Below are 22531 nucleotides of genomic sequence, written 5' to 3' on the forward strand. Positions count from 1 at the left end.
TATATTTGTCCACAGAAGTCAAATGGGAAGGGATATTGTATCATGATACTGTATAATTTTGTTAGAAAATCATGCTTCTCAAAGTCAACATTTTTTTTTAATGTTTATTTATTTCTGAGACAGGGACAGAGCATGAGCGGGGGAGGAGCAGAGAGAGAGGGAGACACAGAATCAGAAGCAGGCTCCAGGCTCCAAGCTGTCAGCACAGAGCCCGATGAGAGGCTCGAACTCACGGACCTTGAAATCTTGACCTGAGCCAAAGTTGGACACTTAACCGACTGAGCCACGCAGGCGCCTCTTATTGTCCCAATTTTAAAAGTGGATTTGGGGTACCGATTATCTGAGGAAATTGGGGTCTCTGTAAATATCTTCATCTCCCTAACTAGCAGATGTAGTCTTAGAGAATGCTTTACTAATGTCCCCTGGATAGTTCATCAAACCTAGAACTAAGCAGATAGCGGGGACTCAAAAATTCAATAAATGTGATGACAAATGACCTGCCGATTGATTGGCTGACCTGTAGATTTTGCCACCAAAGAACAGCACTTTTCCATTATCAATCCCTGACCCAGTATGAGCTGGCATTTGTTCCTCTCAAAACTGTTCATAGAAGGCCTATTACAAACTTCCTGCTGAAAGCACTTTCAAAGGCTGGATACATTTAAAACCAATTCAAGCATGTAAAGTCGTTTTAGGAAATAAGCCCCACGTCCCAAGGGCTCAGCTGAGGAGGGCCATGTTTCAGAACAGGTGTGCCACTTGACTGAACAGGAATTTGGAAATGTCAAACATTAGAAGCACTTCAGAAACTCCAACTCAAGCTGCCCGACGTTGCACTTCTGGGCACGTGTCAATAAGTGACTTGCACAGATAGGTATTTGAGAAAATCTCTCAGTGCAGATCCAGAATTAGCTAAACCAAATTGGCATGGTAGGTTCTTAAAGAGACCATACTTTGGCTTGTTTGTTTGTTTTTCCTTTTGCAATTTTACTTCTCCAAAGAAACTCTGTGTTTTAAAAATTAGTCATTCAAGGGGCGCCTGGGTGGCTCAGTCGGTTAAGCGTCCGACTTCGGCTCAGGTCACGATCTCACAGTCTGTGAGTTCGAGCCCCGCGTCGGGCTCTGGGCTGATGGCTCAGAGCCTGGAGCCTGCTTCCGATTCTGTGTGTGTCTCTCTCTCTGCCCCTCCCCCATTCATGCTCTGTCTCTCTCTGTCTCAAAAATAAATAAAAACGTTAAAAAAAAAATTAAAAAAAACCTAGTCATTCAAAAATTCACCTTCTACTACATGATAACCGTCCGTAACAGCATGACATATTTGAATATTCCTTAAGTTCAGGCACTTGCAACTTATTTTGCACCCCCAACCGCAAGTCATAAGAATTGGGCTACTTTCCTTGCTCTTATCAGGATTACTTCCATCCACCTGAAAATTACAAATTAACAGTGCAAGCTTGTCTGCAAGTACCTTTTAAACTTGGCCCCTCCCCGTAGGACACCATTCCTTCTGCAGCCCACCAGTCCTTCTAGGGCAAGTGCAAACAATACTTTCCGTTACAATAACTTGTATGCAGGAACACACACACACGCACGCACACACACACACACACACACACACACACACACACGAAGCAGTGTTTCATCTGTAGCAAAGCAGCCAGAGAAAAGTTTACTGGCTCTAGCCAATTGGAGGCTGTGGAGCTGAGCCAAATTAGCATGTTTTTCTCCGCCTCTAGATGAAGTCATGATTGAAACATGGCCTTGAACTTCTTTCATAAAGGGATAGAAGAGTAGGAAAGAAAAGCTAAACCTGCAGGAAAGTGCCCCGTGCCGAGGAGAACGCGGTTAGGAAGTGTGCGCCTGCTTCTGAACCCTGAGTGGTTCTCAGTTCTGTAACCTTCGCCTCCCACTGGGTGGAGTAGGGCTTTTAAGAGCAGCTGGAATGCAGTTCCCCTGATCAGTGTAGCCAGTTGTTGCCTGTCTGAACCTCTGCCAGTCCTGGAGAGCGGTGCTCTGAGCTCAAGCCAGCAGGCCTCTTTCTGCCCGCTCGCTGCCGTCCTTCTTGCCGGAGAAGAACGTTCCCACCTGTCCAGCCATGGGGGAGGACGCCGCCCAAGCTGAGAAGTTTCAGCACCCGGGGTCTGCCGTGTGGCAGGAGAAGCCAGCCAGCCCCAGCCTCGCGCCCTCTTCCACGCCGAGCCCCAGCCTGAACCTGGGGAGCGCGGAGGAGGCCATCCGGGACAACTCGCAGGTGAACGCCGTCACGGTGCTCACGCTCCTGGACAAGCTGGTGAACATGCTGGATGCCGTGCAGGAGAACCAGCACAATATGGAGCAGCGGCAGATCAGCCTAGAGGGCTCCGTGAAGGGCATCCAGAACGACCTCACCAAGCTCTCCAAATACCAGGCCTCCACCAGCAACACGGTGAGCAAGCTGCTGGAGAAGTCCCGCAAGGTCAGCGCCCACACTCGCGCGGTCAAGGAGCGCATGGACAGGCAGAGCGCGCAGGTGAAGCGGCTGGAGAACAACCACGCCCAGCTCCTCAGGCGCAACCATTTCAAAGTGCTCATCTTCCAGGTCAGTGCCCCCCTCCTCCTCCTCCCGCCCAGCTGGGATTCCTCAGCCTTCGTGGTCTCAGTCAGCCTGGCTCTCACAGCCACTTCTACATCTGTCCTGCCTGTCAGGGATCCCACACACACCAGGCGTTGTCCCCATCCGCCTTCAGCAGGAGTGTGACCTCCGCACCCGGGGGTGGGAATTTCTCAGGTCACGGCAGCCTAAACCCAAGGCAGTTGCCCCAGAGGTTAGTACGCCAGGCTCATTTGTTAGGGAGCACCTGGACGCACTCCATGCAGGTTGGGACGGTGAGCAGGTGCGTGCACCCGAGTCAGATTCATGTGTCTCCTTGCATTATGAACTTGGGGCTCTGACTGCAGCTGTTAGCTGGACAGGGCATATTAATTCAGTGCCTGTTGATTAACTCTTTGTGGAAATGAGATAATCATCTGATTTTTTTTTTTAATCAAGAAGTCAAATTCATGACTGCTTCTCTCTTTGTCTAAAGGCTGCGAATGTTTGAGAAGCTAACCAAGTACTGAAGACTGATTGCATTAGAATTGAACTAGTCTCTTCCTTTAAGATTCTTGTCACCAAAGCAATCTTTGTTATTTTCTGGCAAATAATGCACTAAAAATACAGAGCATAACTCTTCACAGATACAAGAGGTATGCTTCTTATTGCTCAGAGAAGCCACAACTGTAAAATAAAAGCAGTGTTATCAGTTTTAGTTGCAAAGGCTAGTCTCGAATATTTTCTCTTTCCGATGGTTGCCTTAGAATAAAAAGGCCACTTAATTTTTTTTAATGCATCAATGATGCGGTTAATGTAGCAAGAGGGTATCTGGGGACAGGGAGGTTGCGTGGGGCTGTTGTTCCGCCAAGTGGTGGGCATTTGTGAATCCAAGGGTAGCCCTGCCCAAGGCTGGAAGTCCTTCCGCCCAATGGAACGCAGCCAACACAGAGCCCAGGAAGCAATTGCCATGCCTGCCCTAGGGCTGTCTCCTTGTGACCATGTGAATAGGAGAGGATTTCAAAGCCATGGAGGGGAGAGGCTATAACCAACTGTTTGATTGTGAAAGGCACACAAGAAGAGCCTTCATCTCCCAAGGGAGATTTAGAAATTGGAATTTAAGCCGAGGGAGCCTTCTTTTTTCTAAATGAATCTGCTCCGCCAAGTTAGAACCTAAGCCTCTTTCCCTCCTTAAAAGGAAAGACTCATCTGGCTGTTTTTTTGTCCTCCCCAAATTGCACTTGATGTAAAGCTTCAGGCAGCTGATGTCCTCCTATACCTTGCAGGCTTTTGCAGCCCAGACATTTTTTAGCCTTTAATGCAAATGGAATAGCTTTTCATGCACCAGATGAACTGAAAAGAGATACGGTGACTGCGCCTTTCTTAAGCCATATAAGATCCTTTACTTTATTAGCCTAAAAGATATTAGAAATCTCAGCTCTCAAGGCATTTCTAAATTAAATACTGATCTCCAAACAAAACCAAACATGTGCAGACATGTTTAAATCTGAGTCATCAAAGGAAATTTTCCTCCCTCCAGTATGAATCAGGGAGATTATCTCTTGTCCTCTATCCTTAGTTAAGGGAGGAAGAAGTATCTAGTAGAGGAAGATCATAATTTGTCGGGATCGGTTTATGTTTCATTTTGCCGCGGATGTTCTGTAGTTGTTGGAGGCAGGGACGGAAGAGATATGTGAGTAAAAATTCAAGAGAATTGTAAATCTGACATTTGAAAAAAACAACAGGTGGGGAACTTAAAGACTCAGGCTGCTGTTGAGCCATACCCCGGTCTCCTCTTTTGTCACATTGGATTGACAGGTGTGAAATTGCAGCCAGAAGTGGTCGGAATTCTCCATAGAGTGAGTAAAAGGTGAAACAGGGGTGCGCAAGACCAAGGTGGAAGCTAAGAGAATCCAAAGCAACATATTCAGGCTCCATTCTACGCCTCTTAACAAGCCGCCCCCAAGGACCTTTTTTTTTTTTTTTTTTTTTTTTTTTTCTTAAAGAGCAGGTTAGGAAGCAAGGACCTAAAGGCAAGGAACTGGAGCTTTCTTAAGCCATGTAAGATCCTTTCGTAGCCTGAAGGATATTAGAAATCTCAACTCTCAAGACATCGTAAGGTGGTTATTTTGCAAAAACAAATGTGGGTGCAGTCTCTTCATGGAGAGTTGTTCTTTCTCTTAAAGTAGGGGCTCGCAGGGTACCAGTCGAGGGGTTGGGGTTGAGAAGATCTATTTTGTCACATAGACACTGGTTCAAATGCTAGTTTCACCGCTTGCCAACTATGTGATCTTGTGCACATTTTGCAGCTTCTCCAAGCTTCTGTTTTCTCATCTGTACACTGAGGATATGAATAGGAGCAAAACATTTGTCAGCTCTTTTAGTAAGCCCTGCATGCTCTAAGTATCCTTCTGTGCATTCTCTCATTTGCCCTCAACTTACAGATGAGGAGGCTGCAATTCGAAGGTATCTATATCTTGTTTGAAGTTATTTAGTAACGTCAAGCAGTGAGGCAGGGATTTGAACTCACATATTGATTCCATGCTCTTAAACATGGATGCTTTTCCCTTTGTATCTCTCACAGGGTGAGGAATAAATGCAATAACCTGTTTAAAATGGTTAGTGAGTTACATGGTGTAAGAACTCAAGGAATGGAAGCTATTCCTGGGTGGATCTGACATGCATTTACACAGTGAAGGTTATACTTTAGCTTATTTAGAAACATGGCTGCTGAGTGAAAACTGACCCCACCCTACTCGAGATCTGACAACAGCCAGGCCTATGCTTTTTAGATGGGACTCATTAAAAGCTACATACCCACGCACGCGCACACACACTCTCTTCCATTCCCTGCCATACATCATATGGCAACTACCATGTCGAAATCGATATTATATCCCCGATACACCATGAGAGCAAAGGACTCTGCCCAAAGGGCCTACCCAAAATAGCCCCTTCTAGTGGCAGGCTTTACTGTGTGGCTGAGAGCGGGTGGGTGAGAGAGTAAGAAGGCAGAGGATACACGAGTTGCCACTCCATAGGTCATTTGTTGTTTTCAATCCCCTTGAATCCTATGCCAGACTTTCCTCTTCTAAATTCATTGGTTTTCTAATTCAAGACAAAAAAATGGGTGTGAAAATTTTATGTTCTTGATGTGTATTTATTTTTTAGAGACAGCGAGAGTGCAAATAGGGAAGGGGCACAGAGAGAGAGAGGGGGACAGAGGATCTGAAGCAGGCTCTCTGCTGATAGCAGTGACCCCAAATGCGGGGCTCGAACCCACGAACCGTGATATCGTGACCTGAGCCGAAGTCAGACGCTGAACCAACTGAGCCACCCAGGCGCCCCTATGTGAAAAATTTTAAGACGAGAAAGTGAGGAAAGCAAATCTGTCACCTGGGCAGATGTAGCACTGTCATGTTTAGAAGATGAGGTTTCCGGGGCGCCTGGGTGGCGCAGTCGGTTAAGCGTCCGACTTCAGCCAGGTCACGATCTTGCGGTCCGTGAGTTCGAGCCCCGCGTCAGGCTCTGGGCTGATGGCTCGGAGCCTGGAGCCTGTTTCCGATTCTGTGTCTCCCTCTCTCTCTGCCCCTCCCCCGTTCATGCTCTGTCTCTCTCTGTCCCAAAAATAAATAAAAAACGTTGAAAAAAAAAAAATTTTAAAAAAAAAGAAGATGAGGTTTCCAGTTTGTAAGGTCCTGTCGTGTCCTCCAGAATCTGCAGGTGCTTTTTGGTTGTTGGTTGCTCAGTTGGTTTGTCTACTAGACACTTCTACGTTCGCATTTTATTTTTAATTCCAACTTTTGTCCTTAATTTGTCCTATTTAAAATGTGTTATTTATGTATTTCAATGTGTGCTGAACTTACAAGGTTGTTGTGGCTTTAAAGCCCCCTCCTACCTTTAGCAGTTACTTCAAATTATAGCCACTGGCACCTAAAACTCGAGAATAGTCACCTCCCTTTGAGTGATGAAGCAAATTGTAAAATCCTTGTTAAACTTAGCAGGTTTTCTTTTTATATATAGTTTTTAGGATAGCCTAAGATCAATGTTTGAACTCAAAATACTGTGACAGGACCCAGTGTAAATGACATAAGACTGAAAGGGGTTGGTGATCAAAAAGCAAATGCTAAAAACTAACAAGACTCATGCTTTGCCCGTAAGCATGGCTATCTTTAACTAAAAATAGAGTTTACGCAGAAAATCAGTGCATTTACCATCAAAAGGAAATTTTCTCTGTTGATTCATGAGCCTAGCGTTTCACAGCTAACTGGCCCTGAGGGTGTGGCGCCCACCTATGCCTTAAGGTTCTAGTAATGATTATCCCGAAAAAGCGGTGTGGGAATGGCTTCAAATCCAGGGAACAAAATGAGACTCCGCCTGGACAGCTTACACTTTCGTCCACATAAAATTGTGAAATTGGGTGAAAAGAGTAGAGGTTGGGTGTTTGCTGTGGATACATTCGTAGAGAATCAGGCCTATAAATGTGTTCAAATAGTCATCATTTGGCTTCCTTCAATGAGATCAGAATTTTAGAACAGTGCTAAAAGTATAACATCCTCAGACTATTTTCAAGTTGATTTTTTTTTTAAAGACTGTACTTTCTCTATCCCAAACCACTGCTCTGAAAACTGTTAAATTATTACAGATGTAGAAGAAATGGCAACATAGGAAATCAAAGACACCTTAATATGACAACTCGCCATGTTCATGTCCCATTGATTAATGTTCCCATAATGGGATATCGGTTTTGATGCGCTCCTTATCCCGTGCCCTTTTAGTTTCTGAGACCAAATACTTGCTCTTATTGTTATTATTTACACTTATTGAATGTCAGCGCAGCCTCGGGCCTGTTAAGTGAATAACTGATTATTGTTTCTTCAAAAGAATCCTTACTTTTTCTCATTTGTTAAAAAACTGGACTGTTTGTCAGATGCAGTCCTTCCAGGTAAATGTGGCCCCTTCCCTTGTTTTGCAAATCTGTGTCTGTTGGAATTGAGTGAAAAGCATTGTCCGGTGCAGCTCAGGTCCTGTGGTTTGAATCCTTGTACGAAACAAAGCATGTTTGGTGTCAGTGCTTTAGGAGATCGCGTCTACGATTTTTTAGTTATTGTTCATGGGATTTACATTAATATCACAAAATCAGATATCTTGGAGCTGGAAAGTACCTTAATAATCATTTAGTTTAACTTCATTTTATATCAAAGAAACAGACGCCCAGAGAAAGTGACTAGCAAGGTTTCATTTTATTAATAATAGGAATTATAGAGTTGAACTGTAAAATGAGTAAAAACAAACACTGTATTCCCACTATGGCAAAGTTCATGCTTACTGGGTTTTCTGCGTCAGCTTTTAAATAATTCAGAATGATTTGTTTTGTTTTGGTTTTTGTTTGGTGTTTTTTTTGCTTTTTTTTTTTTTGTGGGTAGCAAAGAATACCTAACCGGTGTGATCTTAAAAAAGAATTGAACCCTTGGTAACACTGAAAAATAATGAAACTTTTAAATCCTCCACAATGTGAAAGACTGCTCAGGGATTATAACTAATGCATTTTATTCTTATGACTTGCTGATTCTACCGACAGCTGCCTTAGGGGTGCAGTTCTAATCAATGGCTTTATCCACTTGGCAATCTATACCTCAGAAACACAAATTGGAGAAAACCATCAGTGTGTAAAAGAGACCTATAAATCAGAATGTCAGGTGGGCATAGTTCCATTTTAATAACTAGTATTTAGAGATTATTGGATAAAGCATCCCGTGGACACAAATTTATGGTCCTCCTATCCCTCCAGGATGCCACCACATCCCTCTGGGTCTATGACAGGCTTCGCTCTTTTCGTCTAACAACAGGGATGATAAGTCTGTGACCCAAGAACACACTGCTGGCTTCTCTCCCCTTAGTCAAGCTTTTACGGTCGGCTTCCTTTTCTAACGCGAGTCATAGAATCTCCTTTAAAGCGTATGCATCTATATATGTGCAAAGATTTGCTTCCGCGAACTCCAACACAAGAAGTGCTCAGCGTGTTGGCAGGCTTCTCTGTGCTGGTATCTACATGGGCGACTGGGACAGCCAGTTCACGAGAATCAATAGAAATAGCAAACAAGCTGAAGTGTAAGGAAAAACGCCACTTCTGGAGAGTTCTTTCCTTCCTTTTCTCTTTAGTGCTGCAAGCACATCATTCATATAGGTTTGAAGTGTGCCGTTTAATTCTCCCTTCCTTTGAAAAACTCCTAAGGGTTCTTGTGAAAGGTCAGAACCCAGAGCAGCTGTGTCAGTGGCAGCCGAGTATCTTTTGGAAAATAAATCTGTAGAGCAAACTGTCAGCTGCTTCTGGGGGGCCTCTGCCGGGTAGAAGGGCCCCAGAAGTCAGCGCCAGCCCACGAGGGATTCTTGGTGCCCTGTTAGGGAGTCACAGGCCCTAAGCAGATCTATGAGTCACTAGCCCAGGTAAGCGGTGATAGAATGGAGGACGTAGAGTTGATCCTCCCCCTTGAAAGAGCTGTCAAGATTGGAATCTGTAAGAGAAAGCAGATCAGAACCATTACAACAGGAGGCTGAAGTGGGCGGAAGTGTCCCTTTCCCCGTAGACAGGTGAAGTCTCAAGTGTTTCCATGAGGCCTGTGTGAGAGGACTGAGTAGGGCACATGCACAGGTCAGATTGGGTGCCTGTGGACCGTGTTGGTATAGAGGACGTACTGCCATGACATGCCAGTTGAATATCCGCCAGCAAAGCGCTTACGTTGTAGCCCGACACGACGCGTACGTTCAGTTGAAACAAAAATGGAGATTTTTGAAGGGTGTCGGTATTTTGTTGCTTCTAAAAAAAAACAAAAACAAACAAACAAAAAAAACAGAGAGGAAAGGTAAGGCCTCCGTGTGCTTAGACATCCACCATTCCTGTGTGACAGGAAGGGGCTTGCCCTCAGACTGGATGCCATGAGCAGCCACAAAATAGACACTGTCCAGTAGACAGAACACAACGAACTGCTTGAGCAATTAAAATGACAGCAGAAGCATAAAGCAGTTAGCCAAAAAAAGAGATATCTCACTCGTTCCCACTTTTGTAAAGACACAGCCAGCTCGTCTGGATTGTGTCTGTTCCCACTGGGTTTATTTTCATAGCCGGCGTTGAGAGCCCTCGTGTAAACGTCCCAGACGTTGGATAGAAGAGTTCGGTGGTTTCCCACCGTCCCTCAGCTGCCCTCACGCGTGTGGTATCTACCACACAAGGCTGCTGCCTCCCCTGACAGCGCGCTCTCCTCAAACCTGTCCTTGACGGACATGTGCCGAGAGAGAGGGACAGGAGTCTCCCGCTCAACAGTAGCTGTGCTTTTGTAATAACAGACTTTACATTTAAGAAAAAAAACGCAGGATTGCTGAATTCTTTCGGAAGCACGGTCAATATGTCTACCTTTTTGTTAAGGCTGAAGAAAGGGACGTTAGCAGGGTATTCCTGTGATTACCCGGAGAGATTAAGGCATACGAGTTGTACCTTTTCTCTGGGAACCAAGGCTTATTTTTGTAGTTTCCCCTGAATTTCTGCTTCCTTCACTGAGGACTTAACTTTTCACTGAGTTCTTAGTTTCTTCCTTTCCTGCAGGCAGCTCCTGTCAAACCCTCCCAAGCCTTTTGTGAAACCCCAGGAGTAATTTTGCTTCTGGACCAAGCATCAGGGCCTTAGCTGTTGCTGTAGTCGGCCTCCCTGTCAGTGATGCTCATCCACTGAGAATAACCTCCTTCCTTAGAAACGGAAACCGCAGCGTCCCTTAGGCCTCGGTTCTCATTTCCCAGTGGCAGCAGCAGTCACCAAACTTCCTTAGAAGAGCGAAACCCGTTCTTTTGTAGTCCTCAGGCCTACCCAGCGGAGGGGCAATTTCTATTCCAGCCACTCTCTCCAGGCTTTCTTAGAAAGCCACCTTAACCACCATGTGTTCATTCAATAAATAGCTGTTGAGCTGCCAGGAACTATTGTGACGGGGGCACAACAGTGAACAAGAGACCCAAATTGCCACCCTCGTGGGGAGTACGTGCCAGCAAGATAGAGGCAAGTTGAGACTTGAAACATGGGAAAGTTGCTCTCTGGAAAAGTCGAGGTCATAAATGACTCGTGGGAATGCCATGTTTCTTTCCGATTTTTTTTACTTGGTCCATCGTACTATGTTCCTGACCGTCTTTATGACATTAAAAATGGGTGGTTGTGGAGAGGGCTTTGGGAAACAGAATCTGTGATTTCTTTACTCTAACAAAGGTTCTATATAACCAGATTTTCTATTAACCTCTATCCAAGATTTTATCCCTTGTTTCTAACCAATTTATGGAATGGACTGTGGTATGAGTGTATGTGCAAAAGAGGGAGACACGGGGCTGTATTTTTTCCAGAATAGCGTAACTATTCTGTTCAGTGGTTAATAAGGAGAGGGACTTCTAGGTTTCTCTGTATCAAAACTTTGTTCATTTAGTTTCTATAGGCAAAAAGTTAAAAAATATGCAGGTACACTCTTAGAATATGTGTTTGACCCTAACCCCAATGTCATTGACTTTTCGATCAATTAAAAGAAGGGAAATTCTAACTGTTAACATGAACCTCACCTGAAGTCTAGATCCCAGACAGACTTGTAAATGCACAAAATCCAGTTATGTTTCAAACTGGGAATTTACTGGGCAGTCCACCGTATAATCTGGTAAGGTTGAAGCTAAAGAGGAAGTGGGGCTCTGAAGCCTGGCCCACCTTGGCATTCCTACAGAACCCCGAGTGTCCCTGGGAGTGTGGTTTGAAAGTTGCTAATCGAGGTCAAGTCCTCTTGTTCATATTTGGGAGAAACTGAGACCCAAGGAGATCAAATAATTTGCTGAAAGCCACACAGGCACTCAGCAGTACAGTAAAGACTGAGACTCAGGCTTCTGTTACACGTTCTTTCCACTGTGCTGGTTCTTTCGATGAAAATGTGAAGACACCTTGCTGGCCAGCTCTCATTTTCCAATATTCAAAGAAAAATTTTAAAAAAGAAAGGGATTCCTTGGGCCCCTGGGTGGCTCAGTCAGTTAAGTGTCCAACTTTGGTGCAGGTCACGATCTCACAGCTCATGAGTTCGAGCCCTGCGTGGGGTTCTGTTCTGACAGCTCAGAGCCTGGAGCCTGCTTCGGATTCTGCGTCTCCCTCTGTCTCTGCCCCTCCCCTGCTCACATTCTCTCTTTCTCTCTCTCTCAAAAATAAATACACAGTAAAAAAAATTAAAAATTAAAATTAAAAAGAAAGGGATTGCTGTTCTGTGTGACCCAAGCTACCTGAAAGCAAATCCACCCGCTTAGAAGAAGTGGAACACCATTGCCCTTGAACTCTGGAGGCCAGTTCTCAGGCTCTGCTCCCTGAGACACAGAGAGGGTCAGACCTTTGCCTCTGTGTCCACAAACTGAGGGAAGAGGTATGCTGGGAATAGTGCAGGGAAAGGGACAGATTCCTGAGCTTCTGTCCTCACTCTTAGCTCTAGGTGGGGGATCTAAGTATTCTTGTCCAAGGAAGCCCTGTTTAACAAGAGAGCCTTGATAAGCTGCTTCAGAGACCTCCCTTGCTCCTCTAAGAATGGCCATGGTATGCGTCCTGTCCTTATTAATGCCCACATAGGATATCCTGAACCGCAGGGCTTCATGGGTGGGCCCCCAGTGAGGCTGGCCCTGCCTTCTCTTACTCTAAAATCATGTCATCAGAAAAATTAGTGTGCACTTCTGAATAGATACCAAGGTTGACCACACTTTTCCTTCTGATTCCTAGCGGGGGAGGAAACCTGATCAAGGCTTTACATGGTGCCTGACTCTCGAGGACTTCCCAGTTCTCTCCTTTGCCCCCATCTTTTATCTTCTAACTCCACCTCCAGTGGGATTTTGGCAGGAGCAGAGCCACCTGACCTTAAAGGAAGATGGGAGACAGAGGCCTCTTGGGTTCACAGTAACTTACTTTAGCTCCTTTATCTAGGCAACTTCCTGGTCTGTCAGAGCCACAACCCACTTCCTCCCCTGCCCGTCACTGATAGAGCCCTTGTCATCTGCCCTCATAATATTCCCAATAAGCATCCCTTGCCCTTATCCAGCCTCGGGGGAATGACTTGACCAGTTTAGAATTCACTCTTCATATTCTAGAAAACTGAAGCCACAAACGTGTGGTTTCTGTCATCCCCATGTGCCAGAAAGATACACACTGCAAATGACAGCAGCTCAGGACCGTTTGTAACATCTGTTATTAACATGAAATCTATCTACATTGTCCATCTTTTCAGGAAGAAAATGAGATCCCTGCCAGTGTGTTTGTGAAAGAGCCAGTTTCCAGCCCAGCAGAAGAGAAGGAGGAGCTTGCTGATGAAAACAAGTCCTTGGAGGAAACCTTGCACACGGTGGACCTCTCATCAGATGATGAATTGCCCCACGATGAGGAGACCCTGGAAGACAGTGCAGAGGAAAAGATGGAAGAAAGCAGGGCAGAGAAAATAAAAAGATCCAGCCTCCGGAAAGTAGATAGCCTCAAGAAAGCGTTTTCTCGCCAGAACATCGAGAAAAAAATGAACAAGCTGGGGACAAAGATCGTGTCTGTAGAGAGGAGAGAGAAGATTAAGAAATCTCTCACTTCCAATCACCAGAAAATATCCTCAGGGAAAAGCTCCCCCTTCAAGGTTTCTCCCCTCACTTTTGGCCGGAAGAAAGTCCGAGAGGGAGAAGGCCCTGCAGAAAACGAGACCAAGTCAGAAGACACGCCTAGCAGCGAGCAGATGCCAGATGACCACGAGGAGAGCTCGTTTGCAGAGGGTCTTTCTGAAGCGTCCCTCACCGGTGCCCTGGTGGAAGGCAAGAGCAAGGAGGAGGATGCAGAGAGGGAGGCCTCCAGAGGGAGTAACTCGGGCAGGGATAGCAACATCGACTTGACAATCGTGGAAGATGAAGAGGAGGAGTCGGTGGCCCTGGAACAAGCGCAGAAAGTTCGCTACGAGGGAGGCTACCTGCTGACCTCTGAGGATGCAGAGCAGTCGGATGCAAGCCCGGGCCAGCCTGCCGTGCTCCAGGTGGACCAGACCGCCTAAACGCGCAGCCTGCCGGGCCCGGCCTGTGCTTCCGTTCCGGCGGGTAACCAGAGTCTGGAAACAAAGCCCTGCACGTGTCCGCACTACCTACTCACTACCGTGTTGTTGTCCAAGCAGCCCTCACTCACTCCATAGGAGCAGCGCACAGACGGACCAAGATCTACTATGAAGGCGACCTGTCAGGAGCGTCGCTTCCAACTTGTTCTTCGGTTCTATTTTTGTAGAATTTCTCCAAGATGGCATGGAAGAAGAGAAGGGGCAGTTGCAAAACGCTGACCACTTTGGCTTAGTTAGAAAAACCAGAGGCTACTTGAGATACTAGTCATGAGATGGGATTCATTTCTTGTCATTCCATAGGCTTGCCGAATAGTGTACCAGCGCTATGTTGAATTTCCACTGAACTCTATGAAGCTAATTATTGTATTTCAAGTGTGCGATATATAATATACATATGTATTTAAGCTAAGGACATACCTACTTTATATTATAAGAAAAAAACACACACTTTTTAAAAAAGGTAGAAGAGACAGTCTGGTCGCTTATTCACTTAATAGAAACCAATGTTTTAACTTCAAATGAAAACATTGAAAGACTGTAATATTCAGCTAATCAAGTAAGATCTAGGAAAGTCAGGACTATCAGAAAAAGACAACTAAGAGGGAGAAGTTGGAAAATAAGAGAAACGGGAAAGAAGGAATGCCAAAGAGAATGAAAGCCTAGAAAAGCCATGTGCTTAGAAGTAAAATATTTACTGTATTAACTCAAGTACTCTTTTCCTTAAATAACAATTCTAAAGAGTTTCGTATATCCTTGAACAACATGTTATATCTTCACAATATTTTTATCTTCTAATATTTTCAAATAATATAAAAATATAGTTTACTGTGTTAAAGCTGCATTTTGCTTAATAAATAAAAGACATTACAGATCTTTCACCAAGGAGGTTTAAAAGGATGCCATGTCTTTAACACCGGAACGAACGTAAATCTCTGAAATTAATATGTACTGGCTTTTGTAGGGAGTTCGATCAGACGACTCTTTCATGCTTTCCAAATTTAAAATGACCTTTACACTCTAAATGATGTAATGTAGGTGTGTAAGATGTTAAAAGCAACAGGTTTGAGAAGGGAAAGGTTGTTTTTTCCTTTTGTATATGATGGTAATTTCATTCTAGGTCATATTTTATTTATATATTAATTTCACAGAATATTAATAGGATTCTTCCAAAAGCATGCTAGTGTTATGTATCTGTGCACCCTTATTCGGCCGGGATAATTTTTACTCCGGTCTAATGTTATACTAAAACATTGCTTTCTCTATTTTTGATTACAGAATGCTAATGTTTTGAGAACACGACTAAATTATAGTGTAGAGGCAATTGTGCCAGGGAACAAATTCCCTACCTTTAGTGTGTACCACTTACTATAAGTAACCTGACAAATATAAGTAACCCAAGACAGTATTAACAAACAATGCTTTGTTTCCTAAAAGGAAAAACAGGCTCAAGGTATTGATAGCCTAACCTATACAGCTGTGTCCCTATTTGCCGTAATGTACCTCAAACATTAGATTGTTGAACTAACGATGGCTGTGTTAAAGAAGACTAAATAAACCAGAGCATGAAAAGTGTGTAACGATGTCCGTTTTTTCGGCAGAGCAATTTTAGAACAAGCAGAAAGAATTGATTTGTAAACTCTCCTCCAAACGTAGCTGTGATGTCGATTGTCTCGGTCTTGATGTCCCCTATTAACTCTGCTTTCTTTTCCCCCTGATCTCATTTAGAAATCCAGGTCTCGTTCTTCAAGTTTAACTTTCTTGACATCACCTTGCCAGCTCTGGAGAGCATCTGAATTTATTGCGGCAGCTTGATAAATTTGATAGTTCCATCTGCATTTTTATTGTTTGGTACCAGATCTTATAATACCTTAAGTAGCCCTGCAAACATGAATTTATTGAACTGTGCATTCAGTTTATTCACACAGATAAACCTTTGTCTTCGGCAGAACCGTGGACTGGGTAGAAGACTTAATTTCACTCCGGGACCTAAACATGCCTGTTTAACCTTTATGAAGTTACTGTCACTTCTTGCAGTCAGAGTTGGGGGATCCAGGGCTAATGTGATGTTTATATCTCCTTTCCAAAAATGCTGCTACCGTTTGTTCCTATAAACTATCTGCATGTCAGTGAAAAGCTACACTTAAATCTTTTTAGATTTTACTGACAAACGTTTATTCTGTGTTCCAAATTCAAAGCATTACGATTCTAAGCAATAAAGCAGTGAATGAGGCCAGATCATTGTTGGAAAACACATACTATAGGGATTAGAGGAAGCAGCAGTTGAGGAAATGGAAGCTATTTATTCTGAATTATTGTTGAATTATTTGCATACCGGTGAGGCTAAAAAGTCCCCAAATTCGATATGTCTTCTTTCCACCCACCCAATAACCCATCCCTAACTTTATGTGCCTGGAGCTCAAGAGCTGGATTAGTTTTCCCCCAAAGATTGGTTATGCATTAATAAGCACTGAGATCCATATCTCGGAAATATAATTCAGGAGTAAGAAGCGTCTATTACATGGATCACAAATCTCACAGAGATATAGCAAAGATGTCACTTTACTACAAGATTTTATTTTTAAAATATACAGACATATATATTCCAACAGGAATATTTTCCTCTTTCCACTTAGGCATCTAGTACATGGCTGAATTTCATCTTATACGTGAAAAGACCCACACTGAGGCCAGTTGTGCACAAAATAAAAACTTTTCACATGCATTGTGTGATAACCCAAAATGCTCCTGGTTTTGGCACTGCTCGTGCGTTTGAGTCCACTATCAAGAGACTAGGGGCTCCTTCAATATAGCCAAGCTCCTAGTGTAAGTAAAGGTTATAATGAAAGTCATTTCCTGCATTAAGACACGAATGCCCAAGCCCAGTTAATTCTTGCTTGAAAGTTTGTTTACTGCCCTACAGCCCAGGTCTAAATGATTTTATGTTGGAGACTGGGAGTCTGAGGGATCGAGGTACAGGTAGCAATCATTATTAACAGTTCCATAGCAACCACGAATCTTTTTCTAAAAACCAAGGCTGTGACACTGCAGAGCAAGTTTCCGAAGACACTGGCATTGTTACCTTTGTATTCTGCCCGATCTGGGCATCCACATAAAGACTTGTGCAGCCAGGAACTCATTCCTAAAGAGAACAGGCAGTAACTCACATTATTACATTATTACATCCTTAAGATGCATCCTTCTTATTTTTGTTTTAACCACCACATCATCCTGCAGTATTCGAAACTACAATTATTTTTAATTCTTCACACAAACTGCCCCAATTAAGAAGCCACACTTTTAGCAAAACAACTTGACATTCATCCCTGTCAAGACTTTGCACCGTAAGGTTGATTCATTAAATACATACTGGGCAATGCAACTATTTGCTACAACTCTTAGTGTCCAAAGCAGTAAGGCACAAGCATCAGGGAGAGGGAGCCAACATTTCTACCAGCTCACTTTAATGCCAGGCTAGGTACTCGTGGGGTCAGCAGTGCTGTGCCCCGACCACATGCTGAGCACAAGCACCCTCTCATTTAATCACACAAATCCTATTAGGACGGTACCGTTGGTTTTTGTTTTTTTTGTTTGTTTGTTTGTTTTTTGTTTTGCAGCTGAAACTCTTCAATTTAATTTACTCCAACGAGTAAGATGGAGGGAGGGGGAATCTCCAGAGTCCGTAACAGCCCTAAGTTCTCACTCGTGTTAGAATTTATTTTTCCTTTGAAGTTCACAAAATTAAAAGACTTGTGCAAGTTTATGTAACTTCTGAATGTCAGAATCGGTGCTTCACCCCAGTCTGAAATCTATGCTGCTGCCAAGACAGATGCCTAACGATATCACCCAACTGTGCTTAATTATGAATCACTTTACAAGCGCTCAGATGGTATAGTATTAACTTCATTTATCGTCCCTTATACGGCATCAGGTACAGCTGCACTTTATAAATGATTTTGGTGATTGTCATTCCGAGGCTAAGGAAAAAACAGCTCCCGGTTCCCGGGGAGCTGTGGAGAGACTATTATTCAGGTCTGCTGAGGCCACAGAGGGGCTCCTAAGCTCCTTGGTATCGACCATTGTCAGTAGCCGCAAGGCTCACTTTGGGCATGGTTTAATAAGGGCAAGCTGTCAACAAAGATAGGTACTGGAATCAGCTTATTCAAAGACGGCACAACAAGTCTGCCTCAAAATCTTTAAGTAAAAGCAGTCGTATCCCTGTGCCCGGCTAGAGAAATTGCTAGCATCGTCCCTGCCTGGACACATCCTCTCATAGGCTGAAGAAATGAGCAAATATCCGATCAGCATGGGGCGTTGGGGGAGTGTGGAGGTTCAAGAAATAGGGTGAATCTTGAGGACATAGAAACCTAGCCTCTGAATATAACGCCTACAAAATCATCTTCTTGAGGAAAACAGGAGCCAGGCCACACAAATGTTGGCGTCTCCATTTCTTCGGGCAAGCAAACAAGGAAAACCCCCCAGGCCAGCTCTCAGTCACCAAGATGTATGCTGCAGGCAGCAGCTTCTTCCAAAGGCTTTGAAAGTGGGCACAAACTCAAATGCCCATGGGGCTCACGCATGAGTAAAATGATTCGAGGTGGTGGCACCAGTTGAGGCAAACTTGTCACCTGTGGGCATGATGGGGCACCCTTATCGTATGTCCAGAGGCAGTCAAGAAAGGCCCAAATTCTGCTATCCTTTTATCATGAAAACCTGCTGGCTTTTCACTGTTGGCAACTAGCTCAAATCATTTTAAGTATCGTGCGAGCCAGTCACGACTGTCCGCTGCCTGGATGCAGTGTAGACACAGACCATCAGTTTCTGACTCCTGCCCCACAGAGAGACACTCTATGTGCCCGACTCCTGTCCCTGTCCTGAGGCACACACAGAATAGAAAGCTAGTAGTAACTGGATTGGATTTGCCTAGAGAAGAAGCACAAAAACCTTCTTAGGGAAATACAAAACACAAAAATCACCTCACCAGAACATGTAAGGAGTGTTTTCTGGCTTCCTAGTGAGTGTATGGAAAGATCGCCCCGATGCTGCGTAATGTAACAAGGAGACAGTCGCCAATCACACTGAAAGATGGCTATACGTTCTCTAATGGGAAAGCACCACTTCTTGTTCTCCGAGTTGCTAGCTACCTGTGGGCTACCTGCAGACCTCTTGGGTGTCTAACGGGTTTAGTATTTTTGGTAAAATAAGCATAGGATATGAGTATCCCATTTCTAAGTTCCATTTAAAGAATACCTACTCCTGTCAATAACCCGAACTTTCTGCAGGTGACAAAAGGCAAGTTTGCACCCTGCAATGCCAAACATCATGGCAAAATTGCCAGCCCACACCCTGATTCTTCAGCGCTTTGTTGCCAGTAATGAGGTACTAAAGGGAAAAAAAACAGGGCTCAATCTTTTTGGATTCTAAACTCAGCCTTCAGAGCTCAGGGTTGGGGGTAAAAACTGGAACAGATTTAGCACAAGGGGCAAGACGTCCTTTGTTAAGGAGAAACCTGCTTGTAACCACTTGAAGCTCTGAGAAAGCAGAGGCATTAGCTGTGTTCCCTGAGGTCCACTGCATGCTAATTATCTCCGAAACCTCAGTGACATGCGGAGAAAAACAGTGTATTCTGGTGAGTGTGCCCTTATTTGAAAAATAAAATTTCCTAAGGACTTTAAATCAATAATTTCAAATTGCTACATAAAAAAGCCCCCTTCCAGGATGGATGGGGGAGAGCAATATCTTAGTTTATGGGCTTGCCCCTGAAATTAACCAGAGAAAGGGAGACTGCTGGATATTGGGTGTAATTTCACTATGATCTACAGTTCTCCTTTTTCCTACCATCACTCTTTTTATTGTCAGACATCAAAAGATCCTTCCCAGCTACCAGGTAGCTATATTTTCAGAAATTTAATAAAAACCGTTAGATCTGAATTATCCAATAACCACAGGGAGGTTTTTTTTTTTTCTAAAAGAAACATTTAAAACTAATTATATAAAATCAACATACAGAAATCTGTTGCATTTCTATACATCAATAATGAAGCAGTAGAAAAAGAAATCAAGGAATTGATCCCATTGACAATTGCATCAAAAACTATAAGATACCTAGGAATAAACCTAACCAAAGGGGTAAAATATCTGTACTCTGAAAACTATAGAAAACTTATGAAGGAAATTGAAGAGGACACACAAAAAAATGGGAAAATATTCCATTCTCCTGGATTGGAAGGACAAACATTGTTAAAGTGTCTATACTACCCAAAGCAATCTACATATTTAATGCAATCCCTATCAAAATACCACCAGCATTTTTCCCAGAACTAGAAAAAAAAATCCTAAAATTTGTATGGAACCACAAAAGACCCCAAGTATCCAAAGCAATCTTGAAAATGAAAGGAAAGCGTCACAATTCCAGACTTCAAGCTATACTACAAAGCTGTAATCACCAAGACAGTATGGTATTGGCATAGAAACAGACATATAGATCAATGGAACAGAACAGAGAACTCAGAAATGGACCCACAGCTATGTGGTCAACTAATCTTCGACAAAGCAGGAAAGAATACCCAATGGAAAAAAGACAGTCTCTTCAACAAATGGTGTTGGGAAAACTGGACAGCGACATGCAGAAGAATGAAACTGGACCAGTTTCTGACGCCATAAACAAAAATAAACTCAAAACAGATGAAAGACCTAAGCCAACAGGAAACCAACAAAATCCTAGAGGAGAACATAAGCAACAACTTTGACCATAGCCATAGCAACTTCTTACTAGACACATCTCTGGAGGCAGGGAAACAAAAAGCAAACGTGAACTATTGGGACTTTATCAAGATAAAAGCAAAGGAAACAATAAACAAAACTAAATGGCTGCCTATGGAACAGAAGATATTTGTAAATGCTGTATCTGATAAAGGTTTAGTACCCAAAATCAATAAAGAACTCATCAAACTCAACATCCAAAAAACAAAAAAATCAAGTGAAGAAATGGGTAGAAGACCTGAATAGATACTTTTCAAAGAAGACATCCAGGTGGCTAATATGAAAAAATGCTCAATATCACTCATCATCAGGGAAATACAAATCAAAACCACAATGAGATACTACCTCACACTTGTTAGAATGACTAAAATTAACAACACAAGAAACAACAGGTGTTGGTGAGAGCGTGGAGAAAGGGGAACCCTCTTGTACTCTTGGTTGGAATACAAACTGCTGCAGCCATTCTGGAAACCAGTATGGAGGTTCCTCAAAAAGTTAAAGTAGAACCAGCCTACAACCCAGCAATTGAGCTACTAGGTCTTTACCCAAAGGATACAAACATACAGATTTGAAGGGGTACATTTACCCTAATGTTTGTAGCAGCACTATCAACAATAGCCAAACTATGGAAAAAGCCCAAATGTCCATCGACTAATGAAAGGGTAAAGAAGATATGTTGTGTGTGTGTGTGTATGTGTGTGTGTTGTGTGTATATATATATGTATATATATACACACAACACACACATATATATACACATATAATGTGTATATATACACATATACATATACAATATGTATATACACATATACAATATATATATAATAGAGTGTATTATGCTAGGCAAAATAAGTCAGTCTGAGGAAGATAAATACCGTATGATTTCACTCATGTGTGGAATTTAAGAAACAAAATAGATGAACATATGGGAGACGGAAAACAAAAAGACAGAAGGAAACAAACCATAAGAGACTCTTAAAGATAGAGAACAAACTGAGAGTTGATGGAGGAAACTGGGTGGGGGATGGGCTAGATGGGTGATGGGTACTAAGGAGGGCACTTGTAATGATGAGCACTGGGTGTTGCATATAAGTAATGAATCACTGAATTCTACTCCTGAAAGGCAATATTTCACCTTATGTTAGCTAATTAGAATTTAAATAAAAATTTGGGGAAAAAAAATAATCATCTTGTTTCATTAACATAATGCATTTATTGGGCATCTATATATGCCAGGCCACGTGCTGGGTCCATGGATACGAGAAAAGAATAAGAGAAGAGTCTTTGTCTATTGAGAAAGGGGAAAGCACTGAGATAAAGAATTTGAACTTACAGTAGCAAAGCAAGAGGGAACCAATAATTGGAGAGAAAAATAAATCTTCAGCCTTAAAGAAATTGTTATTTGAGAATTGGTCACTCAAGATAGCAAATGGAGATATGGTAGCTTGGCTGGCTAACGTATCATAAATGTCCGGGATAGAGATGGAAGGAAGCTAAACTGGATGGTATGGACTGAAAGAATACACGGGAATGGGAATTTCTCTGCTTTAAAGTACAAAACAAAATGGTAGAGGGGAAACTGAGTGGAAGAAAATCTATAACCTTTAAAATGCAACATTGACAGCAAGCACATTCATTTGTTTTGATTAACAAGTAAATATTGAACACACACTGTGCTAACCCCTGTGAGAGGCCCTGGGCTCACTAAATAGATGGGAACAAACCCAACAGACATGCTCTCCCCCTCCTGCCCCAGCGCGCCCCGCAATAAACTGCTTGCTTAGCCACTGTCTGGCCAAAACCAAATTGGTTTTGGTTTTGGTTTTGTTTGTTTAATTTAGGGAATTTTTCCTCCTGAAAACACATTACTAATGTATAATGTTACATAATATCTTTTCTAGGATGAAGCAGGGATGAATAAATAAAAAATACGATGAAAATCAATGAGAAGCTTTGACTTAGGTACAGTAACTTAATGTTCAACTTAAAAAGCACATGTTATCCTTACAATAAGGGTTGGGGTTTTTAATAGCATTTATTAAGTTTCTTTATTTAATTAAAAATATAATTAAGCAGGGAA

General features: G+C 43.0%; 1 protein-coding gene and 2 long non-coding RNA genes across 3 annotated transcripts; 2 read left to right on the top strand and 1 right to left on the bottom strand.

The window, feature by feature from the left end:
- Positions 1–1776: 1776 nt before the first annotated feature.
- Positions 1777–15264, top strand: CAVIN2 (caveolae associated protein 2). Its single transcript, XM_060622480.3, has 2 exons — positions 1777–2578; positions 12841–15264. The coding sequence occupies exons 1-2, from the start codon at positions 2096–2098 to the stop codon at positions 13633–13635; spliced, it is 1278 nt and encodes a 425-aa protein (XP_060478463.1). The 5' UTR covers positions 1777–2095; the 3' UTR covers positions 13636–15264.
- LOC145715657 (uncharacterized) lies at positions 4779–6293 on the top strand. The gene is made up of 2 exons (XR_014138048.1): positions 4779–6002; positions 6249–6293. It is a non-coding gene; the product is annotated as an uncharacterized LOC145715657 (long non-coding RNA).
- Positions 7937–10496, bottom strand: LOC132671557 (uncharacterized). The gene is made up of 3 exons (XR_009607148.3): positions 9619–10496; positions 9266–9386; positions 7937–9084 (listed from the first exon to the last, which is right to left on the bottom strand). It is a non-coding gene; the product is annotated as an uncharacterized LOC132671557 (long non-coding RNA).
- Positions 15265–22531: the final 7267 nt, after the last annotated feature.

This window comes from Panthera onca, chromosome C1, assembly GCF_046562875.1.
Source record: "Panthera onca isolate mPanOnc1 chromosome C1, mPanOnc1 haplotype 2, whole genome shotgun sequence".
Taxonomy (NCBI): domain Eukaryota; kingdom Metazoa; phylum Chordata; class Mammalia; order Carnivora; family Felidae; genus Panthera; species Panthera onca.